The sequence below is a fragment of the Acomys russatus genome, chromosome 14 (genome assembly GCF_903995435.1).
Source record: "Acomys russatus chromosome 14, mAcoRus1.1, whole genome shotgun sequence".
Lineage (NCBI taxonomy): Eukaryota > Metazoa > Chordata > Mammalia > Rodentia > Muridae > Acomys > Acomys russatus.
This window is the reverse complement of record NC_067150.1, coordinates 16,720,638-16,733,928: the sequence shown is the minus strand read 5'-3', so window position 1 is coordinate 16,733,928 and position 13,291 is coordinate 16,720,638. Positions and strand designations below refer to the sequence as shown.

The 13,291-nt window shown below is 44.3% G+C and overlaps 2 protein-coding genes across 5 annotated transcripts in view; both read right to left on the bottom strand.

The window, feature by feature from the left end:
• Window positions 1-13,291, bottom strand: part of Prkcsh (protein kinase C substrate 80K-H) — an 827,425-nt gene that overhangs the window by 467,521 nt on the left and 346,613 nt on the right. The window lies entirely within an intron of this gene.
• The window catches only part of Matcap2 (microtubule associated tyrosine carboxypeptidase 2), a 31,720-nt gene that overhangs the window by 5,750 nt on the left and 12,679 nt on the right, over window positions 1-13,291 (bottom strand). For 2 of the 3 annotated variants that reach the window (XM_051156072.1, XM_051156073.1), the window contains exons 3-5: window positions 11,354-11,497; window positions 9,892-10,024; window positions 5,512-5,817 (exon numbers count right to left, since the gene is read on the bottom strand). In XM_051156072.1, the coding sequence (XP_051012029.1) occupies window positions 5,512-5,817; window positions 9,892-10,024; window positions 11,354-11,497 (583 nt within the window). The remainder of the gene's footprint in view (window positions 1-5,511; window positions 5,818-9,891; window positions 10,025-11,353; window positions 11,498-13,291) is intronic. The other variant, XM_051156074.1, reaches the window with a different exon arrangement.

The following is a 13,291-nucleotide window of genomic DNA, read 5'->3' as shown; positions in this document are numbered from 1 at the left end:
ATTCTCCTCTGTCTGCTTTGTGCTAAGCAGCAATAGCCCTGCCCTAACTCTTTTATAAAGTCCCTGGACATGATGGCACATTCCTGTGATCCCAGGTACTTGGGAGGCTGAGACTGAGATTCTCCTGGGTTGATTGGGCTTCTGGTGCTTTGTTTTGAGGCTAGGTTTCAGGCTCAGGAAACACCGCAGTCTGTAAAGAGCTCGCCTCTCAATCATAAGGACCTCAGTTCAAGTCTAAGAACCTACATCTAAAAAACTGTCAGTGAAACTGGCTTCTGCTGTGTAGCCCAGGCTGTCTTTGAACTCACATCCATTTCCCATCTTAGTTTCCTGGGGAGTGGTATTGCATTGATCTACACAGGGAATTCCTAGTCAGCCAGAGCTACCTTGTGAGACCTAGTCTCAGAAACAAAGCACCTAACATGATGGGTGTGTAGCTCAGGGGTACAGTGCTTGCCTAGTATGTAGGGAGCCCTGGCCTGGAAGCCCAGCCCTGCACAAACCCGGGAGAGTGGTGCACATCTTTAACTCTAGAGATGGGTAAGAGCATCAGAAGCACACGGCAAGGCTGAGGACAGCCTGAACTACCAATCCTTGTCTCATAAGAAAAAACAACAAAAACTGCCAGGTGTGGTGGTCTTTAATCCCAGCCCTTGGGAGGCAGAGGCGGGCAGATCTCTGAGTTCGAGTGAGTTCTATGACAGCCAGGGCTACACAGAAAAACCCTGTCTCGGAAAAAACAAAATAGAAGAGAGGAAGGAAGGAAAAACAGAGGAGAGAGAGAGAGAGAGAGAGAGAGAGAGAGAGAGAGAGAGAGAGAGAACTAAATGCCCCTACGATGAGGCCCAGCATTTAAAGAATGTACAGAATTATGCCAGGCACCATGGTACATGCCTTTAACCCCAGCACTCAGGAGGCAGAGGCAGGAGGATCTCTGTTTGAGGCCAGCCTGGTCGACATTGTGAGTTCCAGGATAGCCTGGTCTACAGAGTGAGTTCCAGGACAGCCATGGCCACATAATAGAGAGGCTCTCTCTCAAACAACCAGATCTAACCTCCTCCTTGACAAAAGACTATACAGGGTTAGAAGTAGGAACTGCTGAGAGGAATCTCCTTACAAGAAAAAAGTTTGACTCATTCACACACAAGAACCTACTAATATGGAATAGTGCTCACGCTGTAATCCCAGGACTCGGGGGGTCATGAAAAAAGGTGACAAGTGTACACTGTGAAACCTTGTCTAAAACAAAAAAACCATAATCAACACAAAGAAAATCTCATAATGTGCTTGAGCTTTTAAAAAACAAAATGTAAGGGGCTGAAGTGAGGGCTCAGTGGTTAAGAGCACTGACCAGTCTTCCAGAGGACCTGGGGTCAACTCCCAGCACCCACATGGCAGCTCACAACTGTCTTATAACTCCAAGACTAAGGCCCTCACACAGGCATATATGTAAGCTAAACGCCAATGCACATAAAATAAAAATAAATTACTTTAAAAAGTTGACAGAAGTGAGATATGACAGATATTGATTCTCATTCAGAATTTTAGAATCACCAAGATAGGAAGATGGTTTCTACAAGGTTGCCAAATACAATTAGCCAAAACACAATGGATGTAACATTCATATAATTCCTGATTGTTTCATGGTTCTTCTTGCTGTACCTAATTTTTAAATTTATGTGTAATAATATAAATGTATATGCCAAAAATTAAAATCTTTGGAAAAAACAATATGTAAGTGGACTATATTCTCTATGTAGTCACACATTAAGGAATTATGGCTAATTTTATTAGGAATGATAGTAGCATGGCAATCAGAAACAATACTGTCATAACTAGCTAGAGATACACACTGAAATATCCATGACATGATACTGGAATCAGATTTACACTGTTTTAAGGAAAGCAGGAACACAGAAGGGCAGATGATTCAGTAGGAAAATGTCAATGAATACTAAACTTGGGTAATGTATTAACAAGGGTTCAGCATCTTAAAATTGTCCTTGCTTTATATAAATTTCAAGATGTTTGTTTCTAAAAAGGTTTTAGGGCTAGAATTGTTACTTTTGTAAAGGACTTGGATTTGATTCCCAGCACCCACATGGAGGCTCACAAGCATCTCTAACTCCAGTCCCAGGGGATCTGACACAAACTTCTAGACTCCACAGACACCAGGCATCATAGACACACATGCAGTTAAAATACCCATACACAGAAAAAAGTAAATATTAAGAAGCCAAGAGGGATAAGCTGGGTGTGACAGCACATGCCTTTAATCCCAGCTCTTGAGAGGCAGAGGCAGAGGCAGGCAGATCTCTGTGAATTCGAGGACAGCCGGGTCAACAAAGATAGTCCAGGACAGCCAAGGCTACACAGAGAAACCCTGTCTCAAAAAATTAAATAAAAATAAAAAGCCCGGAGGGCTAGCGTGGCTTAGTCAGAAAGTGCTTGCTGTGGGAGCAGGAGCTTCAGTTTGATTCCAACATGCATGTAAAAACGCCCATGTATAAAGCTGGCTGTGGTCATGCATGTGTATAGTCCTAGTGCCATAAAGGCAGAGATGGGTGATCTCTGGGGCTCACTGACGCCCTAGTCTAGTAGAGCCTGTGAGTCCTAAGTCTGAGGTAGAAATTCTGTCTTAAAATACAAGGTAGAAAACGAAAGTTGGGTATGGCAGCACTCTCACTTGTAATCCCAGGTGTGGAGTCCAGACCCTGACTCAAAAAAGTTTAAAAAGGGGTTAGGCAGGGCACGGTGCACACAGCTTTAACCCCAGCAAGTGTGAGTTCAATGTCAACAGGTTTATAGATGGAGTTCTAGACCAGCTAGGCTACATGGCACAACTTGTTTCAGGGGTAAAGGAGCCTGAGGTGGCTCAAGGGGCTCATGGGCTTACTACGCAAGCCTGACTCCCTGAGCTCCATGCCTGAAGCCCATGAGCGAAAGGCGATGCAGCGACATGCGTGTCACACCGGCCTACTGAGAGGCTTGGGCGGCCAGCCGCCTAGCGCAGGGAATGGTAGAACAGGAGGACTTGCCTCAATAGGGTGGAAGGAGAGAACTGTCTCAAACGTTGTCCTGGAACCTCTCACAAGCAAATCATACACACACACACACAAAAAAAAAAAAAGTAAAATAAAAATGACCTTCCTCCAAATAAAAACAATACTACAAAGGTGTATGGCTCTTTGGCAAGGATACGGGAAGCTGACTTCTGGTCTTCCCAAGCATGTGCACACACATGCACATGCAATAGACATACAGTGGTCTCCCTCTCCATGAACATGTTCCCTCTCCACCAAACACCTCAGACAGACAGAAGGCTAGGCATGAAGAACATTTGCCAAGTTCTGTATTCCCAGCATGGGGGCTTGGATGGAGCTGTCAAAGACAAGAAACTGGAAGGACAGTCCAGGAAATGATGAAAATATTTGTAAATCATAGATCTGACAACAGATTTGTATCCCACATAAAGACCTCTTGTGTGTCTATTTTTTTTTAAGGCAAATAATCCAATTAAAATGAGCAAAACCCAAGCAGATAGTTCTCTGAAAGAAATACATCATGCCTTTAATCCCAGCACTCAGGAGGCAGAGGCAGGTCGATCTCTGAGTTTGAGGCCAGCCTGGTCTACAAAGTGAGTCCAGGACAGCCAGGGATACACAGAGAAACCCTGTCTTGAAAAACCAAAATAAAATTTAAAAACTGCAAATGTTGGCAAAGACGTGGAGAGGAGCACTGAACACTGGTGAATGTAGTGAGCCAGTACGGTCACTGGTGATGCCCACAAACCTAAACATAGTCATGTGTTGACTATTCTACTTCTAAGCAGAGTATGGTGGCTTGTGCCTGTAATGCCAGCACTCAGGAGGCTGAGGTAGAAGATTTCTGTGTGTTCCAGGCCAGGCTGAGCTATGAAGTGAGGCACAATTTCAAACTCCCACCAAAATATTTTCCACTTGTAAATATAGTTAAGTGTAATGAAAACACAGCTGCAGGCAAGCTGGCATAAACATTTGGAGCAGCTTCATTCCTGAGCACCCAGAATGCCAACTGATGAGCTATTTGTTGACTGGAAAATGGAGAGAGAATATCTCAGCAACAGCATCAGTGTCAACAATACATCCTGCTAGGGCCAGATGTAGTTCTTCTGGCAGTAGTCCCAGCACTCAGAGGTGGAGGCAGGTGGATTGCTGTGAGTTCGAGGCCAGCCTGGTCTACAAAGCGAGTCCAGGACAGCCAAGGTTACACAGAAAAACCCTGTCTCAAAAAAGCAAACAAAAACAAAAAACAAACCAAAAAAAGAAAAAAGAGAGAAAGAAAATAAAAATCAAACTGAAAAAAAGAAAAAGAAAAAAGAAAAAAGAAATTCTGCTCATTGAAGGGAGCCAGCCACAAAGGATCACAAATTATATATAATTCTATACATACGAAATGATCAAGTTTGAGGCCAGCCTGGTCTACAAACTGAGTCCAGGAGAGCCAAGGCTACACAGAGAAACCCTGTCTCAACCCCTGCCCCCCCTAAAAAAGAAAAAAAATGAAATGTTCAAAACAGGTAAATCTGCAAAAACAAAAAGTCAAAAACACTCATGTATTTCCTGGAAGCTGAGGGAGAGAAGATATGGGGAATGAATTCTAGTGGATATGTGTTTCTTGGGGCTTATAAAAAGAAAATTTAAAAATTAGTGGTGACAACTACATGGCTCAGTCATACTGAAAAACAATGAAGTTTATATTTTAAATGGGTGAATTAACTGTAAGGCATATGTCACCTCAGAGAGAGGCGCTGGAGGGATGGCTCAGTGGTGAAGGGTGCCTACTGCACTTCCCAAGGCCCCAGGCCAGTTTTCCATTCCCATGTGAGGTAGCTCAAATCTGCCAGTAACTCAGCTTCCAGGGGTCCTGATGCCCTCGGGGCCTACACATATGGTGCACATAAACTCATGAAGGCACATACACATACACATAAGTAAAAACAAGTAAATCAATCTTAGGAAATAAGAAGAGATGGCAGAACATTAGTAACTGCTTAGTCCCAGTGATTGGTTGACCCAGAAGGCCACGTGTGTTTTCATTACATATTTAGTGTGTGTGTTTATCACAGCACGAGTGGAGGGGCCAGAGGAACTTGCAGGCATCACCCTTCCCCCTCCACTGTGTGAGTCTCAGGGATCAAATTCAGGTTGTCAGGCTTGGTAGCAAGCACCTTCTGCCTTTTTAAGTCAGGGTCTCATGTGTAGCTGACTGACCTCAAACTTGTTATCCTCCTGCCTCAGCCTGCGTGCTGGGATTACAGGTGTACATCACCGCACTACTACTCCTATTATTCTTCCCAGAGTCTATTGGTCCAGAATGTTTCAAGGGGTATAATATAAACACCGTGTGTGCTATACAGGGAAAAGTAGCTGACATCAAATGACAAAGGTTTGGATTATCAGATTCAGGGATTAAAACATGACCAGACAACTAGCTAAACAGTCAGAAAGCCTGCCACTGAGGGACACTGACCTGGCTGGGAAGTGTCAGTCCACCCTCTCTTGGCTCTTACACAATAATCCCATCTTGTATTGGGATCCTTGACAAACTTGCCAATGTCCTTGAAGAGCTCACAGAACGACATGTGGCTGGCTTGGTAGACCGTGTAGTAGAGGAGGGCGGCCCTCCACAGAAAGGGGTCTTTTCTGAACAGAACACTGTGAATGCTTGCCAGTCCTTCCTCCGTGGGGTTGTTTGGCTTTAACTCATGCTTTTTGCGGCCAATCCAACTGTTCCACGGCTGCTGAAGGTTGTTCATACCCCGAAAGTAATGAGTGCCTGCAGAAGAAACGTGTGAGCGATAAGAAACGACACTGCTGCTCTGCTCTTCCCCAAAGAAAATCTGCATTTATGTCTCCAATATTCTTCCTCAGAGTCCTAAGAGCTGAAGACTTGTCCCCAGCTTGGTGCTCCTGGGAGGTGTAGGACCTTTAAAGTGTGAGGCCAAGTGAAGGTGTGAGAAGGGGCTGAGAGACGCTTCCCTCTTGCATTTTCTGCTTTCTTGGCCATGTGTAGTGGCCACAAGAGCGCACCATGATATGCCCTTACCAGCCCATAGGGAGCTGAAATCTATAAAACCATGAACAAAAATAAACATTCATTTTTTTAGAGTTCATTGTCTTGGGCTACATGAGACCTTGTCTCAGAAAACAAACAACCCACCCCAAAAATCTCCAAGCTCCCAAGCGGGGGAGGGGGGAGAATGGTCTTTCATGATTCTTTTCCCAGCTAGTTTGTGCCTAGGAGCTGAAGAGAGATCAAACGAAGGTCCAGCTGACATCTTCCAGTGTTGCTGGTTACGTCTGGTGAACACACTGGGAAGATCACATACTGTGATTCTAGCCACCCCAACAGCATCAGAGTCCCTAAACACAGGTCCTGGGTGCATCACTCTGGAATTAGGTCTTGAAGTCCAATGAAAACAAACAAACCCCTTGGAGCGTAACAGAGGGGTACCCATACCCTTCCATGCCTCCCCTGGATCTCTGGTTGGGCTTACAATTTTAAGCTTTGTATTGGTGCCTGTTTCTGATGGCTCTAAATCTTTCCACTATTTGAAGGCTCCGATTTCATGACTCCCAGACTCCTTTGTTGTCTTTATCCCACAGACACACTCTATCCAAGTGCAAGTCAGTAGCTGCAAGAGAACCACTGCTGCACCTTCATGCCTCCCAGACCGTTTCCCTGGAGGGGAACTCCAAATGCTCACCCACGGCCCCACCTAGCACTAAGATGCTCACGCATCCTGACGGTAGTTAGGGTTACCTCTTCAGAAGGTGGAAATAACGAGAACCAGAGATAGAAACAAAGCAGAAGTTTAGGGATGGGGCCTCAATTTGTGTCCCTGACCATAAGCTCAAAATAGTCCAGTCCAGTTTGAAGGCCAGAAATGGTTTCTTGTCTCACCCTGACTGGAGGGTGTACATGAGTGTAGAGATGAATCCCAGTCCAGACATCAGTCTCTCCTGTCCAGTAGCTTTGGAACTGGGTCTCTAGATTTTTGTGGTAGAAGGTGACATTGCTAGGGTTTTATTGCCATAAAGAGACACTATAACCCTGGCAACTCTTATAAAGGAAAACATTTGAGTCTGGCTTACAGTTTCAGAGGTTTAGTCCATCATTGTCATGGCAGAAAACATGGTGGCACAAAGGCAGACATGGTGCTGGATCCACAGGCAGTAGGAAGAGAATGCCCCACAGGGTATGGCTGGAGCTTCTGAGACTTCAAAGCTTAGCCTGTGGTGACACATCTCCTCCAACAAAGCCACACCTCCTCCAACAAGGCCACACCTCCTAATAGTGCCACTCTGCATAGCCAAGCATTCCCACACAAGTCAATGGGGCCACTCCTATTCAAACCACCGCATTCCATTCCCTTCCTCCATAGGGCTGTAGCTGAAAGAATAATGTAGAAATGCACTCAGTCCAGCCACAGAAGTCCCCATAGTCTATCACAGTCTCAAACTTGTTTAAAAGTCCAAAGTTCAAAGTCTCTTCTGAGACTCATGTACTCTCTCAATTGTAATCACCATAAAATCAAAAAACAGACCATATACTTTTAACATATAATGGCATATGACATACATTAGCATCCTAAAAGGGAGGACAGGGAACATAATGAGGAAATACTGGACCAAAACAAGACCAAAACCAGCTGGGCAAATGCCAAACTTTGTACCCCATGTCGATATTAAAATACTCCAGATCTCCAACTCTTTTCAGCTTTGCTGACTGCAACGCACTTCTTTCTCCAGGGCTAGTTCCACACACATCAGCAGCTCTCCTCAGGTCTCTAAGGCAAGCCGGGTTCACCTTTCAGAGCCTCAGGCAACAGCCTCTCGGGGCCTCTATGCAGGGACACCCTGACTCCTGCCTGGCCTCATTCCTTAGTCATGGGGTGGGGGGAGACTCTACAACCCCTTTCTTCTTTCCTTGACTCTAAAGCCTCGTGGCCAAAGCTGCCAAGTCCTGCTGCTTGCTGGGGTTGGAGGATGGTTCCCTGTTCAGTTACAACTGCACCAGCTGTTTGTTTTGATGGCTTCCTTCACTGCCTAAGCTCAGTTGTCCTGGAACTCACTCTGTAGACCAGGATAGCCTCAAACTCAAAGATCCACCCACCTCTGCCTCTGGAATGCTGGGATTAATGGTGTGCACCACCACACCCAGCCCTGAACTTTCTATAATTCCTTTTCACAAATTGGAAACTTAGCTGGGTGAGATCTTGCCCCAGAGGTCATTTAAAACCAGGCTCCCCTGCCTCCTCCACAACCCCCATCAGACAGGGTTTCTCTGTGTAGCCTTGGCTTTCCTAGACTCACTGTGTAGACAAGGCTGGCCTTGAACTCAGAGTGCTGGGATTAACACTAGGCTTTTCTTTAATCTGTTTATCTCCTTTAACACAGGACTTAACACCATTCCACTTCCTGGTGACCCTTTTCTCCTTAAACTGTACTTTTAAAACAATTTTCCTCAATCAGTTTGCTCCTTAAGTGTGAACACTGATAACCACACAACAGAGTCAATACTAGGCTGTTTTGAAATTTCCTCTACCAATACAACTAATCCAAAACTTTTCAATTTAGCCTCAGGCAGACTTTTCAGACAAGGGTAGAAAACAACCACATTCTTTGCCAAAATACCACAAGACTGATCTCTAGGCCACATACAAATATCCTCCTCTGAAACTTCTTGAGCTGAACTCCCACAGTCCAAATTGCCCTCAGCACCACTGTCTAACATGGCTGCTAGTTTGGCCCATTAAGCTTCACTTAATGCAAAGTTCCAAAGCTCCCATTCCTCCAGTCAAAGGCCTAGTCAGGCCTGTCACAGCAACACCCCACTCCTGGTACCACCTTCTGTCTTAGGGTTTCTATTGCCATAAAGAGACACCATAAGCACAGCAACTTTATAAGGAAAACATTTAACTGGGGTAGGTTTATACTTTTCAGAGGTTTAGTCTATTATCCTCATGGCAGGAAGCATGGCAGCATGCAGGCAGCCATGGTGCTGGAGAAGCTGAGAGGTCTACACCTTGGTCCGCAGGCAGTAGGAAGAGAATGCCACAGCGAGTGTGGCATAAGTTTCAAAGCCCACCCCTAGAGACACACTTCCTCAAAAAAAGCCACACCTATTCCAGCAAGGCCACAGTCCCTGGCCAAGCACTCAAACTCTTGAGTCAGCGGGGGCCATTCCTATTCAAACCCCCACAGGTGGGTTTTATCTATTCCCTGATTATAGCCCTAAAGGATTTTAGTCCCTGTCAGAGGCTCAGATGTTACACTAGCAATATGGAGCTATTTCTCTTGGTCGAAAGAATGGAATCTATCTTTGGCCCTAGGTGGAAACCTAACATTTCAAGCTACCCAAAATACTGGAGTTAATGTATTTGGAATGGAATTACCTGGCTAAGGGACCATCTCACAGCTAAATAGATTCTCCTTAAGCCATGCTGTAGAGATTGGGGAAATAAATCCCCCATTAGTGAAATTATATGCTTTTCCTTCCCAGAAAGCGAACCTCTGGTGCAGTGGCCTATGGAGGAGCAGCCATGGAATGTGTCAGTCCTACCCACTTTCCTGGACCTTTCATCGGAGAAGGGCAACTTTTTCTTTTCTTTCTGTATCTTTCCTAAGCATGTATTCCTCAATTTCAGATGGGGAACTAAAACCCAAAGGACAGAAATGCCTTCCCAGACCATGATCTAAATTCTAATTTGAAATGACACACAGTTCAAGTGAGGCTTAACAATCTCATGAGTTTTTACTAAATAGTATTAAGGAAAAAAATTTTAAAGAATATCTTTTTAAGGGAGCAATTCTTGATAGTAAAGTAAGCAGAAAGGGTTGTCCCTACCTATCTCATGCCTCAGCATTCCCTCCAGCCAGTGCTCTCGCGCAGTAGAAATATTGATGGTTAGGGTTGGGCATCCATTTACTACTGTCATGGATGCCCTGGAAAGCAGGTCTTCAGTGAGATGAACTACGATCTAGCAAGGGGAAAAAGACATATATAGCGCTGGTGAGATGAGTCAGTGGGTTAGGATGCTCAACACCAAGGCAGACAGTCCAATACCAATATTCTAGAAGGAGAATCAACTCCCACATACATATACATATCTAATTATATAAAACAAACAAGTACAACACAGATGTACACATATACAAAACGTAAAGGGAGAGGGGAGAAAGTTTTTACAAAAAAATAACAGGCCTATACACTATCTAAACTAAATTAAACTAATGTATATCCAATTACATTTGAATCTTCTAATTTGCTTTATTTTTGACCCTTATAATGTTAACCCTCTGAGAATTTAAAAACCTTCATTGGATCAAAAGGAAAATGAAGGAGGCCAGTTGTGATAGCACATACCTTTAGACCTACCACTTAGGAGGCAGAGGCAGGAGGATCTCTGTGAATTCCAGTCCACCCTGGTCTATATAACAAGTTCCAGGACAGTTAGGACTGAAAAAAAGAGACCCTGTCTTAAAAAACAAACAAACAAACAAACACACAAACAAAACAAAAAAGAACAAAGAAAGCGGAAAAGAAAGTAGATGGCTGTGCTAAGGAATACAGAAGAAAAGGTCACAGCAGAGACTAGGGAAACCAAGGCAAGAAGGAACACGGTCTAGGATGCAGACAGAATTCCAGGCCAGCCTGAGCAACTCAGTGAGAGCCTGTCTTAAGCAAAAGAAAGAAGAGGAGATAGAGCGTAATGGTAGATCACTTGCCCATGGCCTCTTATTCAATTCTCAGTACTTTAAAGAGGGGTATGGTGAGAAGGCTCAATGGGCAAAGATGCTTGCCTGAAAACTGGCAACTCAAGTTTGAGCCCCAGAACCTGCACAGGATGAAAGAACCAGCATGGTGGTGTGTATGTGTGTGTGTGTGTGTGTGTGTGTGTGTGTGTGTGTGTAAGAGACCTATATGTAATATGCACGCACACATGCACACACACACACACACACACACACACACACACACACACACACACACAGAGGGGCGGGGAGAGAGAGGGAGAGAGATAGAGACAGGAGAGAGACTCCCTGTCAGTGCCAAGGTTTTGAGACTGAGCAGACTGGTCTATCAATAAGAGAACACTGCAGAAAATTCTCTAATGATTCTCATTGAGTAACCATATAATGTTATAAGCTAAACACATAAGAATGACAATTAGAGCAAAAGAAAGATGCCAAGATCCCAATTGAGTGAGTAAATAGGACTGATCAAACAAAACCTGCAGAAAGAAGATTGGTAGTCACTGCAAGTGCCAACATCACAGCCATGTCCCCAAGCTTCCCATGGCGCGTACCTCACCGAGGCAGCCTTCCTTCATCATGTACTTCCTAACATGACTCCAGATTCGCGTTTTAGACAACAAGCTACCACCTGTAGCTTGTTCAAATTTTTCATAACTTCCATATTTCTGTAAAGTCAGCTCCATAATATTGATGGCCTGTAAAAGAAAGGGAGATAAAGACGTGAACAGCTCATGCCAGTCCGAGACGAAGTTAGCTACCTATGGCCTTATTTGTCAAGACCTGCTCAGGCTGGCTGCTGCTGAGTTAAGCTGGCACTCCAGATGCACACTTTTCTAGACTTACACTGTCTCCACTGACTTTCCACAGTGTACATAGATGCCTGTGAGCTCACCCATGCTCTTGCTGGCACAGTGGCCACTCCTGGTCTAAACTGTCAGATCCTCCCAGGGCCACACGGTAAGACTGACTAAAAAGTGGGGAAGTGAGGGGTAGGGACAAAAGAAACACTCTTCTTTGCTGTCTTCTTGTCTCTTTAGGCAGAGGTACAGGGACTCAGTGCTGCTCATCCTGCCTGTAACTGCTGCTAGGAAAAGCTGGGCAGGAAGATACATGGGGGGTTGAAAGAACTCCAGTGTAAACCAAGTATGTCTCCAGATTAGTTAATAGGTTATTAGCACCATTTAGATAAAGGGGGGGAAGGACACATCAAAAATTTAAGATATATCTATATGTTTATTTGCTCATGTGTTATGGGTATTTTGCCTGTATGTATGTCTGTGCACCATGTGCATGCATTTATTTTTTATTTTTTATTTTTATAAAGTACCAAGGAAATTTTATTCAAAAGGCAAGCAAAAGTACTCATCAGGAACAGAGACAACAGGACACAAGAATGAAAGACTACTGAAGGGCCAAAAGTTACCTTTTATTCTGGTGACAAAAAAATAATACTGGCTGGGCGTGGTGGCACACACCTTTAATCTCAGCACTCAGGAGGCAGAGGCAGGTGGATCTCTGTGAGCTCAAGGCCAGCCTGGTCTACAAAGTGAGTCCAGGACAGCCAAGGCTACGCAGAGAAACCCTGTCTCGAAAAACCAAAAACCAAACAAACAAACAAAACAAAAAAGAAAGAAAGAAAAAAAAAAGAAAGAAAGCAAGCCTGGTGCTATGTCTTTAAAAAGAAAACAAAAATCCATCTTACATTCAGCTTATGTGGAGAAAGGATTTAGAATCTACTAGGGTTTCATGCAGCTGAGGGGGCTCTAACTCCTGACCCCTGTCTGTGTCTGCTAAGCTGGGACTGCAGTAAGTGCATCACACTTGGCTCCATTTTCCTGCAGGTCAATACAAGTCAAAATAGTCCTGTCAACAGGGTTCAGCAGCAGCTCAACTGTATAATTAGAAATAAATTGACTTCATTTTTTCCAGGCAGCATTTATTTTAAAAAATGTCATCACTTTTAATGTGTCTTGCTTCCATGTCTGTCTGTGCATTACGTGTGTGCTTGTGCCTGCCAAGGCCAGAGGAAGGCATCAGATCTCCTGGAACTGGAGTCACAGACGGTCGTGCGCTGCCATGTGGGTACTGGGAACTGAACCCAGATCCTCTAGAAGAACAGCCAGTGCTCTTAACTTGGCTGAACCATCTCTCCAGGCCCTAGATTCTTTTTTAAAGTAAGCAAACTTCTTATTAATGGCAGATAGACAGGAAAAGGAATGCCCTTTTCCAAAAAGTGGAAAACAAAGAAAACCAAGATACTGATTCCTATCAATTAGACTGATTATAGGAGAACCACACCCTCAAAACCCCCAGAACAGTAGCACAACAAAAGTTGATGAACACACGGAGAAACCAGAACCTTATTCACTACTGACGGATAGCAGCCCATGCTAACATCCTGAAGTTCATCACAAGGTTAATTCTAGCCTTAGAGATTAAATACTTCATCTATAAAATGAAAATCTCTCTATAAAATATTCATCATTGTC